The 22,242-nt window shown below is 39.9% G+C and overlaps 2 protein-coding genes across 5 annotated transcripts in view; one reads left to right on the top strand and one right to left on the bottom strand.

Moving 5' to 3' along the window:
- The first annotated feature begins 5,593 nt into the window (after positions 1–5,593).
- On the top strand, positions 5,594–14,801 carry LOC115436931 (RNA-binding protein MEX3B). 2 transcript variants are annotated; one of them, XM_030159941.1, is made up of 4 exons: positions 5,594–5,983; positions 6,515–7,091; positions 8,956–9,197; positions 9,795–14,801. In XM_030159941.1, exons 2-4 carry the CDS (start codon positions 6,581–6,583, stop codon positions 11,004–11,006), a joined length of 1,965 nt encoding a protein of 654 aa, XP_030015801.1. In that variant the 5' UTR covers positions 5,594–5,983; positions 6,515–6,580; the 3' UTR covers positions 11,007–14,801. The 2 variants fall into 2 exon arrangements, with proteins under 2 accessions (XP_030015801.1, XP_030015800.1); XM_030159940.1 differs by having other exon boundaries at positions 5,594–5,987; positions 9,795–11,006.
- Positions 14,802–17,020: 2,219 nt separating this feature from the next.
- The window catches only part of LOC115436922 (protein unc-13 homolog A), a 36,584-nt gene continuing 31,362 nt past the window's right edge, over positions 17,021–22,242 (bottom strand). For 2 of the 3 annotated variants that reach the window (XM_030159923.1, XM_030159924.1), the window contains exons 41-43: positions 21,585–21,671; positions 21,328–21,484; positions 17,021–20,319 (exon numbers count right to left, since the gene is read on the bottom strand). In XM_030159923.1, coding sequence (XP_030015783.1) covers positions 20,031–20,319; positions 21,328–21,484; positions 21,585–21,671 — 533 coding nt within the window. In that variant the 3' untranslated portion in view covers positions 17,021–20,030. The remainder of the gene's footprint in view (positions 20,320–21,327; positions 21,485–21,584; positions 21,672–22,242) is intronic. The other variant, XM_030159925.1, reaches the window with a different exon arrangement.

Genomic DNA, 22,242 nt, shown 5'->3' with positions numbered 1-22,242 from the left:
TGTTTTTCTATCAAATTTTTAAACTGGCAAAAGCTAAAAAAAAAAAAAAAAGCCCAAAATTGTATATTAGTGTTAAAGCTTATTGCAGAAGGAAATTACAACATTTCAAGCTGAAATAGTCAAATGGATCAGCCTCATATTTTTTTATATTTTCTTTTGTACTACATTCATTTTCTGTTCAGAGGACTGATTGTATATTTGTCCGAGTAGTAATTCACCGCTGTTCAATCTATTGTTGTTTTGATAAGTAATTTAAAACGAGGGATGCACCAAATGGAAATTTTACCAAAGTAGATACTGATGTTTTTGTTTGTTTATTTCTTATTTATTCCACCTATAGTACCAGAGATATAACCTTAAATAAAGTGTATTAAAAAAGTAACTTAAGTGTCTTGTAGAATTTCATCTCCTATCTGTGTGTGAAAGAAAATTCAACCATATGAAATGTAATAAGTGAAAAATGAATAAGAAAGGGGAGATAAACATCAGTTGCTGCCATCGGTGAAAGGTCTTTTTATTTCCAAATAGGCTGATGTGAGTTAACGAAGGTAGTGTCTGTTCATATATGTACAGTAAATTATCATTAAATTAGTGTTCCACTTTTAGGTTAGGTGGCTAAAATTTGTTGTAAATGTGTAATTTTAAGTATTTATTTTTTCTTTCTTTCTTTTTGGATTATTTTTAAGTATGTCAGAATATGAGACAAGAGGATAAAATAGACCCATATTAGAAAATAAACATTCCCTCCATCTATAGTGGTGACTGTGGCAGACTGTGACATGTCATACAGTCGCAAATAATATTTGTTGCTACTTTTAACATGTTCCTCAGGGGAAATGGAGCCGAGTGTATCTAAGTAAACACTGCTCACCACCTGAACTTGTTTCCATTTACATATTGAACTAAAGTCTGTGTGTACAGGTTATAGAATAAAATAATTAATTAAATAAAATACTGTAGAAGTCTTTCAGAGCCTGCCTTCCTATCATTGGTCTTACCTACAGTATATTGTTATTTGTGTCTTTCAACTACAATTGCCCTTAAATTGGAAATTCTACAGTTTGTTAATCTGGACAAACTTATTTATTTACTTCTTTCTGTATGTATGAACATCTGTCTGTATTGTTTCATTTCTGTTTTCTGTTATGGATTCTGCTGTCTATATAAACACAGTTTTACAGCTTGAGTGAAAACACAAACCTTAGAAAAATACGTATATGTGTTCAATATTCTGAATCTGTGGATGCTGTTTTTTGTCTAGAAGCATAGAAAACTCTGCCGTACATTTACATTCAAGACTCCTGTACTGCAATTACAGTCACGGAAAAAATGATTAGACCATCAAAAGTCATCAAAAACAATGGTTATGCAATCAAGGACTAACTCCTGTGTGTATCATGTGACAAAAACAGAAAAGAAAACATGGAATGCCTAAAAGCACTGTTTTTGTCAGTACAATGCCATAGATATTGATGTAAGAACTGAAGTGATTATGGTATTATCAAGAAAACATGGAAAATGTCTAGATATCAGCTCTGAAATCAAACTACCGTACTATGAGCTATTTTTGTTGTTATCATTATATTTGTCCAAACAAATGTACCTTTAGTTGTACCAGGTATTAAAATGAACAAGACACTGAAGACAACAAGGGGTGGTCGAATAATTTTTTTCTGTAACTGTATTTCTCACAATAATTCCCATGTGTTTTAAGGTGTTGACGTTTTCAGCCCTGATATTCGTACTGAGACATGACATGAATTACCAGGTTTATTCGTGTTAAAATGGAAACAGAGTGTGAGGCTCAGAGCGAGTAACAAACCAAGGCATAAGCCAAGAGGTAAAAAAAGAATTCAACGTATTGTGTTTTCCAGAGTTGATGATGGAAATGGAGCAGTCGGTCTCATGCCTTTTCACGACAACATGACAAGTAACTTTAGTTTTTGGTATAATTATTTGATTACAAATAAGTAAAACCACACTTGTCTACAGATTTTGGGAAATGATCTGCCTCAGAAGTTAACAGTCTTACATAGTTTGATATGATAAAGTAGAAAACAAATGACTAAACTGCTGGTTGGCTAATGTTTTCTAGATATATAATAAAGAGTTATGATACACTGTAAATGTAGATTTAGATATATAATAGATGTATGAATCTTTCATTTGAAGGATTCTGAAAAGTAAATATTAACACATTTGACTTAAATTTTCTCTATTAGTGACATAAATGTAGTAGTTTCATTACTTTTATTCTGGAAGTATTTTGCTTGTGGACCAGAACTGCCTCAGTTAAGGACATTTCTGACTCTTTCCAAACACATGGGTCTGGCCAAGCGAGTAACGGAGTGAGAAAGCACTGTACAGTAATACTAATCATTCCATATCTGTTTTTAAAAATTACAGCAACAGCAACCATAATAGCTCAAACTGTAAGTCTAAGCAAGTACTTTAACATGCTATTAAGGAATAATAACCAAATATTTAATAAAAACATGAATTTATCACCGTTGACAAAATAACGGAATGAGGAAAAATATACAGCAGTTATTCAAGGTTTGTTAAAAAATACCAAACAGTGCTGTTCCTCAAGGAAAGTGTAAATATTTAGTATACCACACTTTTATTCCTATATGAAAGTATATTATATCCAAAAATGAAACTGATTTCATTTTTATGTTAGTTTTAAAAGACATTAATTCATGGTAACGGAGTGAGAATCCAAAAAGTAACAGAGCGAGGTGTTTGTTCAGTGTAATGCACCAGAATAATAATCAAAGATATTGATAAAATATCAGTCTTTGGCCACATATGTTTCATTACTATATGTAATACACATCTTTCTGCTGTTTTTTTTTTTAATGATAAATAACATTCAAAATCATTATAGTATTATGAAATATAAGATTAGACACAGACACATATATATACACTGAACATATTTATTTATATTCTGAGTTTATGCTGTATACATTCATTTACGACCTTTACTATTCTTAATTTACACTGTATTCTCATGTTTTCTTGTATATCCAGTTGTATTTCAGGTACAAATTAAATCAACACAGTTTTTGAAACTAGAGATATATGTCTGTCATGCTGAGTAATCAAATATATTGTTTTAGAGACATAAGAACCTGACCCTGATGTTCACTTTTGCTTGGCCAGGCCCACATGTATCCTGGTGTATCTTTAGAAAATACAAAAACATACAATGACAACCACCCTGATGATTATGTATACTGTACATCAAGACCATTTTGTCTCTCTATGACATTATCACTCTCAAATAAATGCAGTTTTGTTTTGTTTTTTTAAGATTCTGAGTCTCTTTCGTCATTACTGCTCTAATTATGAAAGACTGTGGTATTTTTGTTTCATAATTATCATGTTTTTTTTCTTTTTAAGATTTGCTCGTGACGTTATTTGTCATTCTCACTGATTCTAATGTCTGATCAGGTTTAAACTCATAAGCAAATCAAAAGAGTCTTTGTGATCAAACATATCAAATGTTTTTTTTTCACTGCAGCACAGCAAGAAAACAATGAGTTGAATTTATTTTATTTAATAGAGATGATGCAGTGTAACATTACAGAGTATTAATCTAATATGTTGCACAGATAGTTTAAAGGATGAATTTTAACTCTTGGCCCAAGTTAAGCTTCTGCACGATATAATAAAATTATACTATAATAAAACATATTACATGTTAAACATTTCAACAACTCAGTCATTTCTGATCTGAATTCAATTTCTGAGTAAAAGATTTTGTCATTAATATAAATTGCAGAAATAAATAACAATGTAATAATGCACATTATGCATATAAATTCTTGTCTACTGTAAAAAAAATAAAAATAAAAAAAATCGCAATATAACATATGTGAAACTGAAGCACAACAGCAGAGAGAGAGAGAGAGAGGTACTGTGTAAAATATGAAGAATCACTGCATCTTTCAAGCTTTTGTGTTTTTTTTACTAGTTAGATTTTTTCATATTTTAGTTGGAAAATAATATATTCAAAGTGAATTTTCTTTGATATCCAAGTAAATAGACTCATCATAAAGGTTTTTTTACTCCAATCATGCAGCCCAGTTTGAGATCTCCTTCTCTTTGTTCTAAACCTGTGACACTTGAAGGTGTTGAGGACGCCCTGCATGACAGGATTAAAGGATGCATGTATCATTATCTGTGGTAAAACTCACAGATTCACATAAATATTGAAATAAAATAAATGAAAATCACAAAATTCACATTCACACAAGTTCCCTCATTCTAACTCATCCTTTGTCCTGTTTTCCTTTCAGTCTGCTGCTGATAACTGGAATTACTGACAAACCCCCCCCACCAAACCTTTGTCAGTTTCTCACAGTTTAAGCTTTCAAGGACATTTAAATGATGCCTTGTGAATGTTTTGTAGTCTGATGAACTGCCTTTAAGGTCTTATTTGTGGTTATCTTTATTGACATATTATTTAATTCCCGTTTGATGAAGATCCTTTGTTCTGTTTTTTTTTTTTTGTGTGTGTGTGTGTTTTTTCCTCTTTCCATTGTCCCTTCCCCCTGCAAGTGTTGTCTGGCACTTTCTAAACTGACATGGCAAATAAGAAAATGTTTTGAATTTACTTGGAAAATAAAGCTTAAACTAAAAAAAATATGTGGATGAGTGATAAAATTCTTATTGTTACATTATAGTTTTATATATTAAAACTATATTTTTATGATGTCTTGGGTTTATTTTGGTTGAGTTTTCAGATAAAATACATAATGTTTTGTTGTTTTGCTTGATTTTGCTCATGTATAATTTATCACTATCTTTGTTTTGGATGTCTTGGATCTGCCTCTTTGAGTTAAACCCATTCTCTTGTGAATTCATGGAATTTCTCATTTTAACCCAGTACTATGTCTTGAAAACTATCTCCAACAAACAGTTTTGACTTGAATTTTCTTTGTTAGTGACACAAATACATACAATGTTTCATTGTTTGATTATATTGTTTGATTTTACTCATTTATCTTTGAGTTGCATGTTCTACCTCTAGATTTCTAGGATGATCTGCTGCTTGTTTTCATGCTTGTATTATAGACACAAATAAAAGACACAACACAAAAAAACCCACAAAATAATAATAATTGCCATTTATCCTGGATAAAACACTGATTTAATATTTATTTGTGATATAACAGACTGATGTGAACATTTTATCATGGTCATACTTTATTATTTGTGGTGCATGCAGTCTTTATGTCCAATAAATATCCACTTTCTCCTCAAATGCTTGCAAAAACAACACATGCAGGTACACAGTGTAATAGCAGCATTAGTTCAGTGCTGTTAGACCACCTCTCCACTGGTAGCCATGATGAACACACCCAACCATGACCACATTTTTCTACATGTACCAGTGCGACCAGGATGCAAAAACCTGCATTAGGAAACATAAATAGTGTGTTGTGGTGGGCAATGACAGACACAATGGCAGTGACAGCGGCCGCGGTGTGTCTGTGTTGATGCTCCCGTTGCTGCTTTTGGCCTTTGAACCCATTGTTGTGTCGCGGGTGACGTCAGTGCCGTGTGCAGGAGACGGAGCGGCGTGCGCCTGGCGAGACAAAGGCGGCGGACCGACCGGGGTCAGGCGGCAGCACACAGCGGAGAATCACTGTTATTTTTGTTACTAAAAGCCAACAGCTAACCTTGGATTTCAGCTGCACTCTCCCTGATGACGTACAGAATGAAGACTCAGTGACACTCCCAGGAATATGCTTTGACTCTCCAAAAAGTGGAAAACAACGGAGCCCTCTTTTCGGTTTTTAACGTTTTTCTCCTACGCCCCCCGTTTAGCGTGCTAGTTAGCTAACACTAGTAGCTAGCTCCTACTAGCGCTGCGCTGGTCGCCTCCTCCTCCTTCTGCCTGCTTCTCATCTTTCCCTCAAGAACTGAGACACAAGCGAAGAGAGGACCTCGTCGACAAAGGCAAGATAAAGTAAGTCCATGTGTTTTCCGCACTTGTTTAATTTTAAAAATCTACACTCCGGGCTGTGAGAATGAACACAAGTTCGACTGTCAGAATAAAGCTAACCAGCTAGCTCTGGTGCTCCCAAACAAAGGGGTCGACAACGTGACTGAGTGCCGACTATATGGAGCTAACCTGCTAGCTTGGCTTGGTGAGGCTAACAACAGCTTATTTCTGTCTTTTTGTCAAATTTTTCTGTTTGATCTTTACAATCAATAGTGGCTTTAGTTGGCGGCATGGAGGGTGCTCTTATCTGGGCAGGGATGTACTTTATTCACTCGTGTTAAAGCGGACATGCTTTATCCTGACAAAACAAGCAGCCTGGATGGTTTCAGTTGTCAGACAAGAAGCAACAACAGACAAAGCAAGGCGCCCAAATCTATACTGTTTTCTCTGGCTGTCTTTTGTGGGTGGTCGGTGATTGCATGGTGCTCACTTTAAGACTTGTTCTCTGTGTTTCGTGGTAAACAACAACTTATTATTTTTTAATTTTTATTTCAGAAAAGGGTGAGCTCAACTCCCTACTAACAGGCATCCGTGATCTGATGTGAGATCCACGGAAAGAGTATGCCTAGCCCTTTATTCCACCCCGAGATTATGGACCACGACGTGGTGATCAGCAGCCAGCACAACGGGGTCGGTCTGCCCCGAGACACAGACCAGGAATCCCGGGAAGAGGATCACCAAGAGGCGCTCCGCTTCGCCCTGGACCAGCTGTCACTCATGGCCCTGGAGAAGGTGGACTGTGGGGGCGGCGGTGGTAGCGGAGGCGGCGGGCTGGTCGACACTCTGGATGGGACCCAGGGTCCGGGATCGGAGAGCTGCAACGGCGTGGGTGGAGGGGGCTACGTGGATCTACAGATGCTGGACCATCCCAGCGGATCCCGAGACTCGCCGACGTCTTGCTCTCCATCCCCGGAGTATTACGGCTCGGGCGGGTACCACATGGCCGGCTCACACTCCATGCTTCACGGGGAACAAAGCTCCGTCCTCTGCAGCAGGAAAAGAAGTGTCAACATGACTGAATGTGTGCCTGTTCCAAGCTCTGAACATGTGGCAGAAATAGTAGGGAGACAAGGTAAGAGCATGGTTTGGTGAGCTCTGAGTGAGGATTTATTTGGTGTTTATGTTTTTGGACTGCATGAACAGGCAGCATGCAGTCTGGTTGTTCTTTGTTTGGGTGGCTGCGCGGTGGGAGGAGGGTCTGTGAACTTTTACAGCCTCAGCCTGGTGCTCAGGTTGGGCTGTGCTCACTGTTTTGGATGTACAGTACCAGCATAATGTGGACTCCCCCCGAAGAAGCATTAGTTACTGTATTTGCATGTCCCTTATAACAGTATTTAGACAATGGCTTGACAAGAGAATGAGTGAGTGAGTGTGGTTGATGAGTAGGAGGAAGGGGGAGGGGTGGGAGAGGGTCAGACAAAGCGGCAGATTGTCGGGAGTCTGGACATGTCTAGCAGCCTGCACCAAACAAAGAAAATGTACCGAACGACTGCGATTATGCGCATCCCAGATCTAAAGTGTCAGCTGGAAGGAACACGGTCCCAGCAGTGACTCGTTCAAACCCTTATGAGACACTATTATTGTTTTTCCTGCTCAGATTTAGGCTGAATCGGGGCAGCAGGCGCACAAACACGGGATTGGGCGGTGTTACGCCCTGCACCCAGCTCCGTCTGCCGATGCTGCTGCTGCTGCTCGCATCTATGCCGCTCGCTTCTATATGATCAATATTTATTTTCAGTTTTCGGCATTATACACCATCAAGCCCATATTGACCCGGGTCTTGGGTTTGGTGATCTAGTCGCAGTCTTGGTCGCTTTATGGCATTGTTCTCTTTGTTTGAAAAAGCCATGCTTTCTGCTTCCCAGAATGACATCACACTCCGTGCACCCCATTGGCCGACGGGATTGAAGCGTCTGTATTTAAAGACACAGAGCTCTAATGTTAACGTTGGCGAGGAGCATGAGTTGACACAAGCGGTGCATCAGCCACAGTATCTTCTGCATTTGTATTCTACATACATCCTGCTTTTGCCTCTAGTGGTATATAATTCAGATGTGGATGCACACAATGAAAATACAGTAACCTACAGCGTATTAATAAATCACTTAGCCTTCTATGCTATTTTTGTTTTTGTGTTCAGCTGTTCAGTCTGGGCTGGGGTGTTTTTTATTTATTCTGGGTTGGTGATATTTATTTGACCACTCTTTCAAAGCAGTGTAATGTCTGCATTTATCATAATTGTGGCTCCAAGTCATCGTTTTTTTTTTTTTTTTCAGCTAATGCAGGGAAAAATATCACATAATAAAATGTTTGCTTTACAATTGTACTCATGGAATAAGCTGTATTTAAATGAATGATGGCAATAACGTTTTTCTTCATTACAAATTATATAAATTAGGGACATCTGATGCTGAAAAACAATCTAGAAACTAATCCAAAAAAACATAGAACTTAAATATCGGCTGGAAAAACACAGGTGGTTTAATGATTATTCCCAAAGCTTCATGTGCTGTTTGATCCCTCTGGCTGTATAATCTTTATTGGCTATATGTTTGTCTTGTCACCAGCTTGTTCGGTTGTTGCACTCTTGAACAGCAGTAAATTGTATATTTTTGTCATAAAGGTTAGAATTACATCATACTGAAAGCTCTTGCTCTGACATCAACAAACTGGATAAAATACTACAAAAACACTGTTTAGCAAAAGAAGCCAAAAGGGTTCACAACAGTAAAGGTTATTGTTTTCTGGTCTGTGTCTAGCTGTAACTAACTGGTGACTGAGTGTATATTACAACTGTTTTCATTAGGTTTATGATAGTCACGCTTAATGTGTTCTAAATAAATTTGTGGGGGTGTGTGTATAAAGATGTTTCACACTTTATATTGGTTGGTTGATTATCTTGTAAATCTCACATTTTCTCCCCCTTCTCCTCTCAGGTTGTAAGATCAAGGCCTTGCGTGCCAAGACAAATACCTACATAAAGACTCCAGTCAGGGGCGAGGAACCAGTGTTCATTGTGACTGGTCGCAGGGAGGATGTGGAGATGGCTAAACGTGAAATAGTATCTGCAGCGGAGCACTTCTCTATGATCAGGGCATCCCGATGCAAAGCTGGAGGGCCGGGTGGTGGAGGTTCACTCCCTGGACCCCCGCATCTTCCTGGACAGACAACCATACAGGTATGACACGTCTGTAACTTCTGGAAAACAATGCACTTCACTACATTCAGGCTGAAGTTTGCAGAATGGTTAGAATGAATGATATATAAGGCTAAAATTAGCAATGAAACCTAAAATCAGCTGAAATAAAAGCAAAAATGACATGCATTAAAACTCAATAAAAGCTATATTATTATATTATAATAATACACAAAGTGAGACAAAATGGGACTTTTCAGTAAATCTTTTAGTTTTAGGTGTTACAGGTTCATGGTGCGCAGTAAAGGCTTTGCACGATCTTGGACCTTGATGATATGTTATATTTTACTCATATACCTTTTTCAGCTACAAATCAAAGCTTTCTATTGAAAATGAAAATCAATCCTTAAAACTAAACAAAGGGCAAAGAATTTTTTTTTTTTTTTTTTTAAATAAAAATGAAGTCCATAAACAACAGTGGACCAAAATATTAAAATGTGTAATTAAAAGAAAGCTTCTCAAAATGAAATAACCTTTCTTTCTACCTATGAACCTAAAAATAAACTCAAATCAAAAACAAATGATAAACATATGACTATTTTCACTTGGGTGTAATCAGTGGTTTGCTCTCTGGTGCAGGTGAGGGTGCCCTACAGAGTGGTTGGTTTGGTTGTTGGACCAAAGGGAGCCACTATCAAGCGCATCCAGCAGCAGACTCACACCTACATTGTGACTCCGAGTCGAGAGAAGGACCCGGTCTTCGAAGTGACCGGCATGCCTGAGAATGTCGATCGTGCACGAGAGGAGATTGAGACCCACATCACCCTGCGAACTGGAACCTTTGTAGACCTACAGGGAGACAACGACTTCCACACCAACGGGACAGACGTCAGTCTAGAGGGCCTGGGTGCCCTGAGTGGTGGGCTGGGGGCATCACTGTGGTCCAGGGCTGCCAACCATCATTCTGCCCCTCCTCCTCCTCCGCCATCCCCACCTCCTGCTCTTCCAATGGCCATGCACCACTCCTCCAACCGCAAGCTGTCCTCCTCAGTCGCCTACAACACGCACAATGGCGGGATGAGCTCCGACAACTTCAACAACACACGTAAAGCCAATGAGGGCGGCAGCCCCACAAGCCCTTTTAGCACAGGCTCCAGCAGTGCTGGAGGAGGATTCACTTTCGGAGGTGATTCCACACCAGGGCTGCCTTCAGATGAACTGGGATTTGAGTTCAGCGCTTCCAACATCTGGGCACCTTTTGTCAACGGAACAGGCAATAAGACGGCCAGCTCCTCCCAGCAGCAGCCTCTCCGCCGAAACAGCAGCGGCCTGAGCGGCGGCGCCATTACTCCACGATTGTCTCCCACTCTGCCTCAGGATACGGGCATGGGACCTCTGGATCACCCGTTAGCCCGTCGTGCCCAGAGCGACCCTCTCAGCACTCTCTCCTGGCTACAGTCCGGCAGCACAAGCGGCGGCTCCTTCTCCGGAGCATCGAGCTCCAGCTCCGGCGGCTCATCGACCGGATACTCCTCCTGCTCAGCCTCGTCCCTGCCCGGCGGCTCACCGACTGACTCCGAGGGAGGCAGCAGCGGAGTGGGCCTCAGCTCGGGGATGCTTAGCAGGCTGAAGGGCAGCTCTGCGCCCGGGGTGGCCGCTCTGGTCGGCGTCAGCCCCGGGGTCAACAGGGACTGCTTTGTGTGTTTTGAGAGTGAGGTGACAGCAGCTCTGGTGCCTTGTGGTCACAACCTGTTCTGCATGGAATGCGCAGGACAAATCTGCCAATCAGCTGAGCCAGAGTGCCCCGTGTGCCACACCCCCACCACACAGTGCATCCGTATCTTCTCCTAATGCTCCCGTCGGGGGTAAATATGTAGGAGGGGCAGGGAGCAAACTGGAGTAGGGCACCAGCTGTGGCAGAGGAAATGGAAGGATTCACACTAATCTTCACACACACGATGGACCACAATAATAAATGCATTAATAGAGATGATGATACTATACGGATGTTGATGTTTATTGCTGATAACTGTCAAGATTAATAATAACAATAATAATAATAATAATAATAATGACAATGACTTATTTTCAGAGTGAAGTAAATTGAAACAAGTCTGCAGACAGTCGGGGCTCAGACAGTCTCTTAGTGCTGAACTTATGAAAGGAAACTAGTGTCTTATCTCTCTTCAGGCCTTCATTTTGACCCGGATCAGCCTTGACGCAGCTCAGGCTGCCGGCCACTGGTCTGTCTTTGACATTTCCTCCATTCTGGCTTCTTCAGATCTCTGCCTGCTTTCTGTCTCACAGCCTTTTTCCTTTTGACACTTTTGTACTTAACAGGTATTTTTCGATGAAGCTGTCAACGAGGCCTGCACTTTTTCTACTCCTTATTTTAATGTTCTTGACAGGACGCAAACTTGTTCCCACAATCCTTCGCTTTTCTCCTCTGCTCTCTCACTCATGCTGTTGTTTGTGACATGAAGCAGCGGGGGTTGCTATTTTCTGAAAGCTTGGAACTTTTTTTTGAAGGTCAGCATGTAGTCAGGCACCTGCAGAACAAAACACCCAAGGGACCTCTGAAGGATAAATTCCTGTTTCTCATTGCCACACAGACATAAGCAGAACTTAGCCATCAGTGATGCCAAATGAATGCTATTGAAAGAAACACCAAGCATCTCCTTTACCTTATGAAATTGAGTAACGTGTTTGACGAATTTAGATGAGCCCGGCCCACATTTCAGATGGGGCCGCTGCATCAATTCACATTTAATTGTAATAAGTGAGAAACCATTAATGCTTCTGAAGGAATGTGTCTGAGGTCAGTTCTCTGTACGTTTGGGCTGCCTGACAATCCCTTTACATCTCTTGTGTGTATGTGTGTGCGTGTGTGTATTGGGGTAGTTGTAATAAAACGCCCTCTCATGCTGGTTTCACATTGGCGTTGTCGTATCCTCGCCATGAGGAGGTGTGGTTCGTATCCTGCTGCCCGCCTGCTTCTTTCTATCATAGAAAGGTGATCCCTCCACACCAGGACATCTTCCCTCCGGTCCTTTCACATCCTGTCTGTTACACTTAGTTTCGCGTATTTAGTGTTTTCTACTAGTTTTATGACTATTGACTGTCATGTGTGTGGCTAACAGACATATTTTCAACTCTAGGGTAAGATAGGGCTTTCTGATGTCACACATGAATGTTTTGTCCAATAGGGGTCTTGATAAAGGAGAAATGGCTGCTCCTCCACATGAAACGAAAACAAGGGGCTCGATTGAACAATTTTTTTTTCATGCACTGTAATTCCTGGCCCCTCTAAAAAAAAAAAAAAAAAGAAAAAAAAAGAAACTATGAACAGCTCTTACTGTTTTTGTTTGGTTTTCAGTCTTCCACCCCAGTCTCGCAGCAAAGCTGTATGGCACTCTCTCAAACGACACACTGTTGGCCCCATATAGCGCTGCACTCCTGGCCAAACCTAGAGCACTATATGGATAGTTGTTTGAGATCTGTCCTGTTTTCATAGCATTTCTGAGTAACTCCTGAGGCAGTTGCGCCCTGTTTTGTGTTTGTGTGTTATAGTTTTCTTCAATTCCGTGTGAGTTTGCAGTAACTGCCTCCTATAGTGTTAATACTGTATGTATGATTTGGGCAATGTCAGCGTGATGGTACATGGTTGCCGTTCGTGGCCACTTTGAACATACATGGAATCAGCTCATAGAATGAGACAAGCCATGACAACTGAATTAAAAAAAACGACACACCTGATTATTAAGGGCTTCCTCTGACTGCACAGACATTATCACATTTTCAGGCTCTCTCAGTAGGAAGAATCAACTTATCCTTTAAGGCAGCTAGTAGCTAGGTCATCCAGGGCTTCCAGACACTCTTTGTGTTCCAATCCCAGCAGCTGCAGAATGTTTTTTGCTTGTTTGCTGTAATGGTTATATTTTCTAATTGGTCGGTCCCTGCACAGTCATCACCTGGTCCTCAAACCACAGTTGTTAGTTGAGTGTAGGGCTCTGCAGTGGCTGTGTGTCCTCCTCTGGACGTAAATGCAGATCAGGAAGTATTGAGGTGTTGAATAAGGAAAGAAGGGTAACTCTATACACGAGTGAATAATGAGCAAAGCCACATGGGCTTGAACCCAGTGGGCAGTTGCTGCTGTGCTTTGGTGCTCCAGCCAGTGTAGTGTTGAACCTATTTGCTGTGCGCTTCTCTGGGTGTCTGTCTGTTCGTTTGCTGCTTAGGTGACGAGGGCAGTAGCTCCACTGAGGAATCCAATAAGCCGCTGTCCTGGTTGAGCACAGCAGTGCACTGATTCTCATGTCAGATGTGTAGGAAATCTGCCCTGGAGCTGAACTGCCAATCTCTGAAGTCTGGCCCACGGTGCTTATGTGCAACTCCCCACTGAAACGCAGTGATGAACAAACTCAGTCGGTAGCAGGAGGGCGTCTAGTTCTCAGACTAACTTCTTCAGTGCACTGTAGACCCGACCACCCTGTTCTCATTCCCCTAGTCCCCCCCGTGGGACTGCTGTGTTGAAACTGGCAACCCATCCCTCATCTGGGCTCTGATGTTAAGTGTTGCGTTTCGTCTCGTTACTTGTGCACATTCAGATCAGATACAGGGCTGCGAAAGTGTCTGAATGAACAGAGCAGTCATGACTGTTGTGAGTCTGTTGAGGCCAATCTTAAGCCCTTCTTAAAACTGTCCAAGTTGATGTGTTCAAGGAATAAAATGTGTTGTGTTTGGGTTTAATGTAAATTCTGGTGCTGCACCAGGATGTTTCTGGCCAATGAGCGAATGTTAGGTTTAATGTACAGTAGTTTAATTGTTAAAAAAGGTACAAATTTTTTGAGGTTGACTGCTGATTTTTATTTTTTTTAGCCAAACGTATCCCCTCCCCCATTTCCTTCCTTAAGGTTTGAAAACAGGGTTTCCTGAGGCATGCTAGCCAGTGACCTCTGACCTTTTTTGTGATTAGAGGGGGGATGCAAAGAGAGCCACACCATTAAGGGGTGACAGACTCCCCCTCAAGCCTCCGCTCTCCTATTTTGCTTTAATTCTCTTTGTATGCAGAACCAAAATGTAAACGTCAGCAAACTAGGTTTCAGGCCTGACCTGTATGTAAATACCCGGAATACAATCATTGGGATCTTGTTTTCAAAAGCAAAAGGACTTAATTGAAGAAAAGTGTAGTTTCTAAAGAACATGTATCATTATTTGTAAGTTAACCATCTGCATGTCTTCAAGCCATCTGGCTTTAGCTAATAATTTTTAAGATTAAAAAAAAAAAAAACTTTTTACACATTTTATTTTTTACAATTTATTTGCTTACCTAAATATCCCAGACAATAATGTGACCCTTTTTATTACTTCAAATTTATTTTTGTTTTCCATTTTTTTATTTTCTTTATTTCCTGTGTACTACATATAGGCAATTTATAACAAAATGAGAAAATTATTGAAGAAATTTTAAAATTGAAATATATTTTATTTGAAAGTTTATGGACCTTTTAACCGTGAGCCGGAAAAATTGTATAATCATATAATTTGAGCTGACTTGACGGTTATGAGAAATGTATCAAGAGTTTTATTTTTTATGCTTCTTTAATAAAGTCTTGTTTTTGGTTTCATTTTTTTACTGTAAAATAATGACACGTGTGTGGCGTCTTTATTTATTCTGCACAGTGGGAGTGGGAGTGAACAGCAGATTGTTACCAGTGCACCTCGTCCACACGGGGGCGGCAGAGACACACCTGCAGCGCAGCCGCAGTGAAACATGAATGAATGACTGGAGTCTGCAGTCCGTCCATGTTAGTCTGTCAATCTGACACGTTTTCCCTGAAGGAAACTGGAAGAACATGACAAGCTTTGGTTGAACACTTTCAGGCGGTGAGAGAGTATTCAGAAGAAAAACATTAAGTGATGTTAAATTGTTTTTCCAGCTATAAATCCATAATTAATAGATTCAACTTCATGAACTGTGATAATTTACTTCCATAATAAGCAGTAAGAATCTCAGATGTGCTTAAAATGCCTTAAAAGTTTTAATTTCAGAACCTTTTTAGTGGATTCATATTTTATACGTACTGCAGATATGATCAGTTATCCACTTATATTACATATCAAACAAAAAACCTTGTCCATAGTAGCAGTTAAATTTTACCCTCTCCTCTGAGAGGCATGACGGGCCTGTTTTTTTCTCTCCATTGATGAGGAGCTGAAACATCTGGTTTAACATATTTCAAGAGGTATTGTGTGATCGTCCCCTCCTCCCTCCTTAGGGAGGTCAGAGGTCACACACTGAATAGAGTGAGTGCTCACTGAAGTGGGAGTGGGTTGTTCCAGCTAAAGGTTTGTGACAGTATGACACTGTGCAGACCTCATGTGAGACAGAACAGCTTCTGTTCAAGCACTTCATCAATACATTTGTTCCAAACTTGTTCTTTGTGGAGATCCTTGTCAGATCACACACTGGGGAAATACATTCCAAACCTTCATGAAAAGTGTGTTCAATATTATCAGCAAACATTTACTCCAAGTGAGAAAAATTAAAACAGTAAAGTGCAATAAACAATCCATGTCAGTCTTTTACTATTATAAATGGTATTTTTAATCATTTTATTGCTGTAGATGTTTACAGTTTAGTTCTTTTTACCTACTGCTGATAGTTTAATCAACAATGCTTCATATTCTATAATATCCACTCTCTGATGAGAACAATGTATCTCTACGGAGTCCACCCTTTGTAAATTACTTTCACTTCAGTAGTGTCATGATCTCATAAAAATAGCAATTTTCATCTACATTATGTATTTTCCAGATAATCCAAGTTTGTTTTGTTTAAAACCCCTTCAGTTTAATGTAAATGTTCAAAATGCAAAACGGTGATCTGAAAGTAACTACTGGAGATAAGTACGTTTACCTCTGAAATGTAACTTTACTCAAGCTCTAGGTGTATTTGAAGATATAAAAGTGATTAAAAACGTCACAAAACAAATCCAACTCCACCCATTCATCCATATCCGTCTCTACAATCGGTCCATTTCTGTCCAATTTTGTCTAATTTGTCCAGTTAGTTTTTGTTCACAATGTTATCTGTTCACTGTTTAACTTCACAATATTAGGGCTATCACAGTCTAAGGCACAGGTGTCAAACATGCAGCCCAGGGACCAAATCCGGCCCGCCAAAGGGTCCAATCTGGCCCGTAGGATGAATTTGTGAAATGCAATAATTACGCTGAAGATATTAACAATCAAGGATTTCAACATGATTTTAATTCAGATTCCACATACAGACCAATTAGATCTGAAGTGGGTCAGATCAGTAAAATACTATCATATTAAACCTATAAATAATGAAAACAGCAAATTTTCTCTTTGTTCTAGCATAAAAAAGTAAAATTACATGAAAATGTTTATTTTAACAAACTATTCTTTTACAAAAAATGTGAATAACCCGAAATGTCTTAAGATAAGTAATTGGAATTTTACCACTGAGGCATAATATTGTTAAAATTGCACTTGTATTTCCAGTTGTTCATGTTTTTCAGATTTTTGTAGATGTAAACATTATCATGATTTAATTTTAGTTTTTTCACCGTTATTATTTTACTGTTCTGGCCCACCTGAGATCATATTGAGCAGAATGTGGCCCCTGAACTAAAATGAGTTTGACAGCCCTGGTCTAAGGGATGGGGTGGATGTGGGCCAGTTGGGAGTAAACAGTATTTGTAAATAATTTAAATAAAGTTTCCTCCAATTGTAGGGGGGGCAGGCCAAAAACAAAAAAACCCCAAAACAAACCAAACCAAAAAAACAGAAAAACAAATCCAACCACAGAGCTTCAAATAAGCACAGGAAGAATAAAGTCGACATGTTGTGACACAAATGTCCTTTTAATAGGAAGCAGATCACAGTCAGGCTGCATTCCAGGTCCACTTCATCCTCATTAAAGAACAATCAATAATGATAAGAAACAAATTAGAAACATCCTCAGTAGAAAATAATTCTCTCATGCGAATTCTGTGTTCACACTACATTCATATTGGTTACAGATGACGTATTCACAAGCCGTTTAAAAAGAAAAAGGATGAGTTTTCATTACATAGCTTTGGAAATTGAAAAGCAAAGGAAAGAATATGTCAAGTAACATCAAAGAGACACGTGCTGGCACAGTTAAGTTTCCCATCATGCAATTGTAGTTGACTCTATTCACAGGGTGGGCATCATTGGTCTCCACAGAGTTGTGTCAGCGTGCATGCATGCATGTGTGTCATCTTACATGTGCCCTTTTGTGCTTGAGCATAGATTGGTGTTTTGATGTGTGTCGGTGTGTCATGAGTGTGTGTGTGTGTCTATATGCTTACATACATGAAAGCAGGCAACCAACAAGCCCCGTACTGGATGATCAAAAACACGCCATGATGTTATTCTATGGGTTTTTTTTTTTCTGCTAAAACCTGACATGTCAAGTTTTTGTCTTGAGCCCTGGGATTACTTTAATAACATGAAAATAAGTTAACAGCACTGTGTGTCAAAAGTGGCAACGACACACAACAAGGCTTTCACTTAAAAAAAACAAACAAACAAACAAAAAAAAAACAAGCAGGACTGATAAAATGGATGAAACAAAAATAAAGTTAAGTGGAATTTGGACGCCTAAATTAAAGGCATGTGTTGGCGTTTTCCTAGTTAGTTGTGGCTCTGGTTCGAACTATCCCTTGAACTAGAGAGAAGGCTCTGCTGAGGATAAATAACATTCAGAACATGTTTTTTTTGGTAAAATTCAGCAGTATTTAGTAAGGACAACATGTGACAGGCCAGCAGTGATGATGCCTGGTGTCGTATAGTGTACAGGAGCTCCACACGTCGCCCTGCAGCGTTACCTCCGCCTGCTTACACCTGTCACTGACATCATTTTGGATTTCACAAAGAGACTACGACACGATCTGGACTATGAGTTTTTGCTCACTTTTTGCAGTGAAAGCTAAAGGGATTCATCAACACATAACATGACAGCAAGACTGAAACTAATACTTAAATAAATGCTTGGCGGTGACTCTGATGGCTTTTTTTTTTTCTTGGAATCAAACAAAAATGAGCTCTGGTTCGTGCAGATTTGGTCCTTCTAAAAGCAAATATAATTCAAGGACAAAAACCCTTCCCTTATTTTTTGTTATTTTTTTTTTTCAACCATTATTCCAAAATATGTCCCACGCATCTGATAAAACGCTTACACACTTCTAGCGGGAATGGGGATTTTATGAGTCCATAACAAAAATATCTTTGTGATTTAAAAAAAAAAGAATCATAAGTTTCCCATTCCTTGGATCTGGATATTGCAGTTTCTACTCTTGTTATTAACAGCGCATACATTTTGGGTATGTAGGTACAATATATTGCTCATAATCTTAGAGCCTGATTTTGCAGCTATGACAATCAACCCACAAACACACACACCTTCACACACATGCACGCACACAATAACAAAAGACAGAGCAGTGTTCACAGAGGGGTTGTTCACAAAAACCACATGGTTACGTGAACGTACAAACCACTATTGCCTTTAGAAGATGGGTTTAGATAACGTGTGCAGGAGGAAAACACTCCACTGGGCTGTCGTTTATTTAGCGGCCTGCATCGTGTGTCCACTTCTGGCTGTGGATTTATTTGAAGTTCCTCCACAGTGTTACTCGTGACAGACTTTCTAAACTCTAGTGTGTCTGCGGTGTGGTGGTGTCTCTATGGCAGAACAGCTGGATGGGAACTTGGTGGACAAGTTGCCAACAGAAGCATGGACAGCATGTATTAGTGTGTAAACTGACATCCCAGTCCACTGATCCTGTAGCCCTTTGTGAAGTTAATGTGTACTCTAAGGGTGTGGATATCTCATACTCCGGGGTATTGCTCTGCTGTAGTGATATGAAGCAAGAAACGTTTTTTAAAAAATGCACGTTGTGGCCTCATTTTCTTCCTTCAAGTCACGTGACTATGTCTCAGCATTTTTTCTTTAGTCTGAAAATGAAGATGAGTTAAGTAATAACTGTACCAGGGTTATGTGCACCATGCTTACTGGTAAAATACTGGAGGCACCCTTTTTTTACGGGAGAGGGGAACGGTTGCTATGGTTACAGCAAAGTATGTCACAGTGTTCCTGGGGTCAACATGCAAGAACGTTCATAACAGGACAGACGAGCAGAGATGTTGCCCCTGAACACTGATCTAAGGTCAGTGCTGTGGTTCTTCTACTGGACATTTTGGGCGTTCGGACACTGATCTTAGATCTGCGCCTTAACTTCGACTGAACACAACACATCACGTCGTGGGAAGACTACGCAGAGCAAACGACGGGAGGGGGGGAGGGAAAGAACAACGGACTGAAAGAACGACACACAGTCAGGCAGGCAAGCGGACGGACGGACAGAGCATAGCTAGGCAAAGACTGCTCTCCTGAAGACACAGAGAAGCAAAAGTGCAAAGTGGTCGTTCTCAAACTATTCACATGGTTTTTGTTGTTGTTCTGCGTCGCATTATATCACATCTAAATGTACAGCATATAAAAGGTGTGACGTCTTATAGGAAAGATTAAGTGAGTGATTGAAGTGCTTGCTAATGTGAGGCTCACTTAAAGCCTAGAGGTCTGATTAGGGCAACTGTCCAAATATTTAAAATTAAATATGAACTTTTATAAACATATTTATTCATTTTGCATTGATAACATTGCAATGTATGCAGATATATGTACAAGAGAGCATTTTCATGTGTGTGCTTATGTATTGCACATGGTTGTTTATCTCTGTAGGTATGAGAACTATATGTGTGTATAATACTATGTGTGTCAGGTAAGTCTCTTGTGTTTTTGTGCACATGTGACTTCCTTCAGCTGCGGCCCTCCTCAGCCGAGCGCTGGTCCGACTTGAGCTTGACAAACTCCTTGGCCACGTCGTCGTTGTTGCGCTGAGACAGGATTCGCAGCACGGTCAGGCCCGTCTCATCCATGTGGACGCGTCTGCCCAGCGGCAGCCAGCAGGTGACACTGTTTTTGTTGGCTATGTCCTTCACCTGCAGAACGGCCATGCCCACGGTACGGTCCTCCCTGGCAAAGCAGTAGTCCTTCACACACACCTGCAGCTCATAGCTTTCTGGACCGACCTCAGTGCCCAGAGAACTGAACACACAAAGCAAACAGAGAGGAGGAGTCAGTGGTGGAACAAGTATTCAGAAAAAATAATAAGCCACTACGAGTAAAAGTTTTGTAAGTGCGTATGTATTACCAGCAAATGAGTAAAAGTAGTCACTGTGCAGTAAAACACTTCATGTTGTTAATATTTTCTGATTTATTTTACTATTGCATTAATGTATAAGTTATATTTTACTGCTGTAGATGTTTGAGCTCATTTGAAATAGTTTATATCCTGTTACGGAGTTTAACTTACAGTAATGCATCGTATACTTGTATTGTCACTGTCCCGTCAGAAACACATGTCTCTGAAAAGTCATTTTTTCATGACTTCCAAAAACAGGCCTGATTTCAGCTTTGTGACAATGCATTTTAAAATGAATCAGGAGTTTTATAAGTTTATGTAGCATGTTTTAGTTAAAAAAAGTTAAAGAATTTTCTCAATCCATAAAAGAACATTTCATCCTCCAGTATATCACACATATGAATTATAAAAAAATAAATAAATAAAGCTGATGTAGCGGAGAAAAAAATATATTTGTCACTGAGGTGGGGTCAAGTGGATGCCTACGAGGGCTGTTCAATAAGTTCATGGCCTCACCCAGAACAGAACAACACAGACTGATAATTTATATTTTATTTTTCAACATAATCTCCATTTACAGCAATGCACTTGGTCCATAGATGTTCAAGCATCACTATCCCATCACGAAAGAATGTAACATCCTGTATTATAACAACCAGTATTTCTGGGTGAGGCCATGAACTTATTGAACAGCCCTCGTAGTCCTTTGTTTTTACATTTTATACAAAGTGCCTTTACACCAAGTCATGTATTTTAAAGCGTATCAGTAATCAAGACAAAAATGACTCAGGAATCATCCTAGAAACATATCAAACTCCTCCTGTAAATGTACATGTGCAGAGTATTTGATTCACTTTTGTCAGATCTAATGAAATGTGAGATGACATCGAACAGCCACAGTGGACACTCACTACTGGAAGCTCTCATTGAACTTTGGCGACCAGCTGTTATTTTTAGACTTTGTGGCAAATTTCCTCTTCTTATCACTGAGGTGAGGACCGATGATGTAGACCTCCACGAAAGGACGGAAACCCTGCGCCTTCCATTTCAGGTCATTTGCCGCCACCACTGTGGGACAAAAGACAGTTTTGCATTGTGAGTCTGAACAGGACAAGACACACACAACACAGAGAAATCTTCTTAAACACAAGATGGCGATGCTTTTTACCTTTCACACTGATCTTGTGTTCTCCGTTGGGTTGGGGTAAGATATCCACGTGCATGACCACCTCGCCAACCGCATCCACTCCAGATGCTGTGAAGACATGGCCATTAAGTAGCTGAATGTGAGCGAGGGTGTGTTTGCTCTGTGCCCGTTAGTGGGGCTGTAAGCTGTTTTTTTTTTTTTTTTTTTTTGCAGGTCATAAAGTAGGACACCTGAGATATATGACTCGAACAATTGGGATGCATCAGCAGATTGGGAACTAAATTTAAACGTGCAGAAACTATCCACACACACACACAGACTATAAAAGACCCATACACACACACACACACACACAGGTTTTCTATGATAATCAGAAGAGCAGGTCTTGGCCGGGTGAAGCAGCATTGGTGCCAGCTCTAATGCTGAGCAAATGGCAAACTGTAATTCAGTAATAGCTGGTAATTCGTACTTGACACTCTATTGCCACTGAAGGAATAGAAAAATGAGTGAAAACTGAAGGAATTCATGCTCCAACACAGTTTTCAGATCTCAATTTGTTTAGCTGATTAATCTACTGCCATAAATGCCTCAGATGCTGTTTTTTATTCTTTATTGGCAAACTTTTCAATCTCTGACTGACTTTACTATTTGGACCGTCATGTCCCTGTGTTTTCTACCA

The sequence above is a fragment of the Sphaeramia orbicularis genome, chromosome 17, assembly GCF_902148855.1.
Source record: "Sphaeramia orbicularis chromosome 17, fSphaOr1.1, whole genome shotgun sequence".
In the NCBI taxonomy this organism is placed as follows: domain Eukaryota; kingdom Metazoa; phylum Chordata; class Actinopteri; order Kurtiformes; family Apogonidae; genus Sphaeramia; species Sphaeramia orbicularis.
The sequence above is the reverse complement of the archived record's forward strand: the minus strand, read 5'-3'. Positions and strand labels throughout refer to the sequence as shown.

Bases quoted from the DNA above. Each gene is read 5' to 3' on its own strand.
- LOC115436931 (XM_030159941.1), top strand. From the start codon at position 6,581: ATGCCTAGCCCTTTATTCCACCCCGAGATTATGGACCACGACGTGGTG. The intron at 7,092-8,955 runs GTAAGAGCATGG...TTCTCCTCTCAG, and splicing joins AGAAATAGTAGGGAGACAAG to GTTGTAAGATCAAGGCCTTG. The intron at 9,198-9,794 runs GTATGACACGTC...TCTCTGGTGCAG, and splicing joins CTGGACAGACAACCATACAG to GTGAGGGTGCCCTACAGAGT.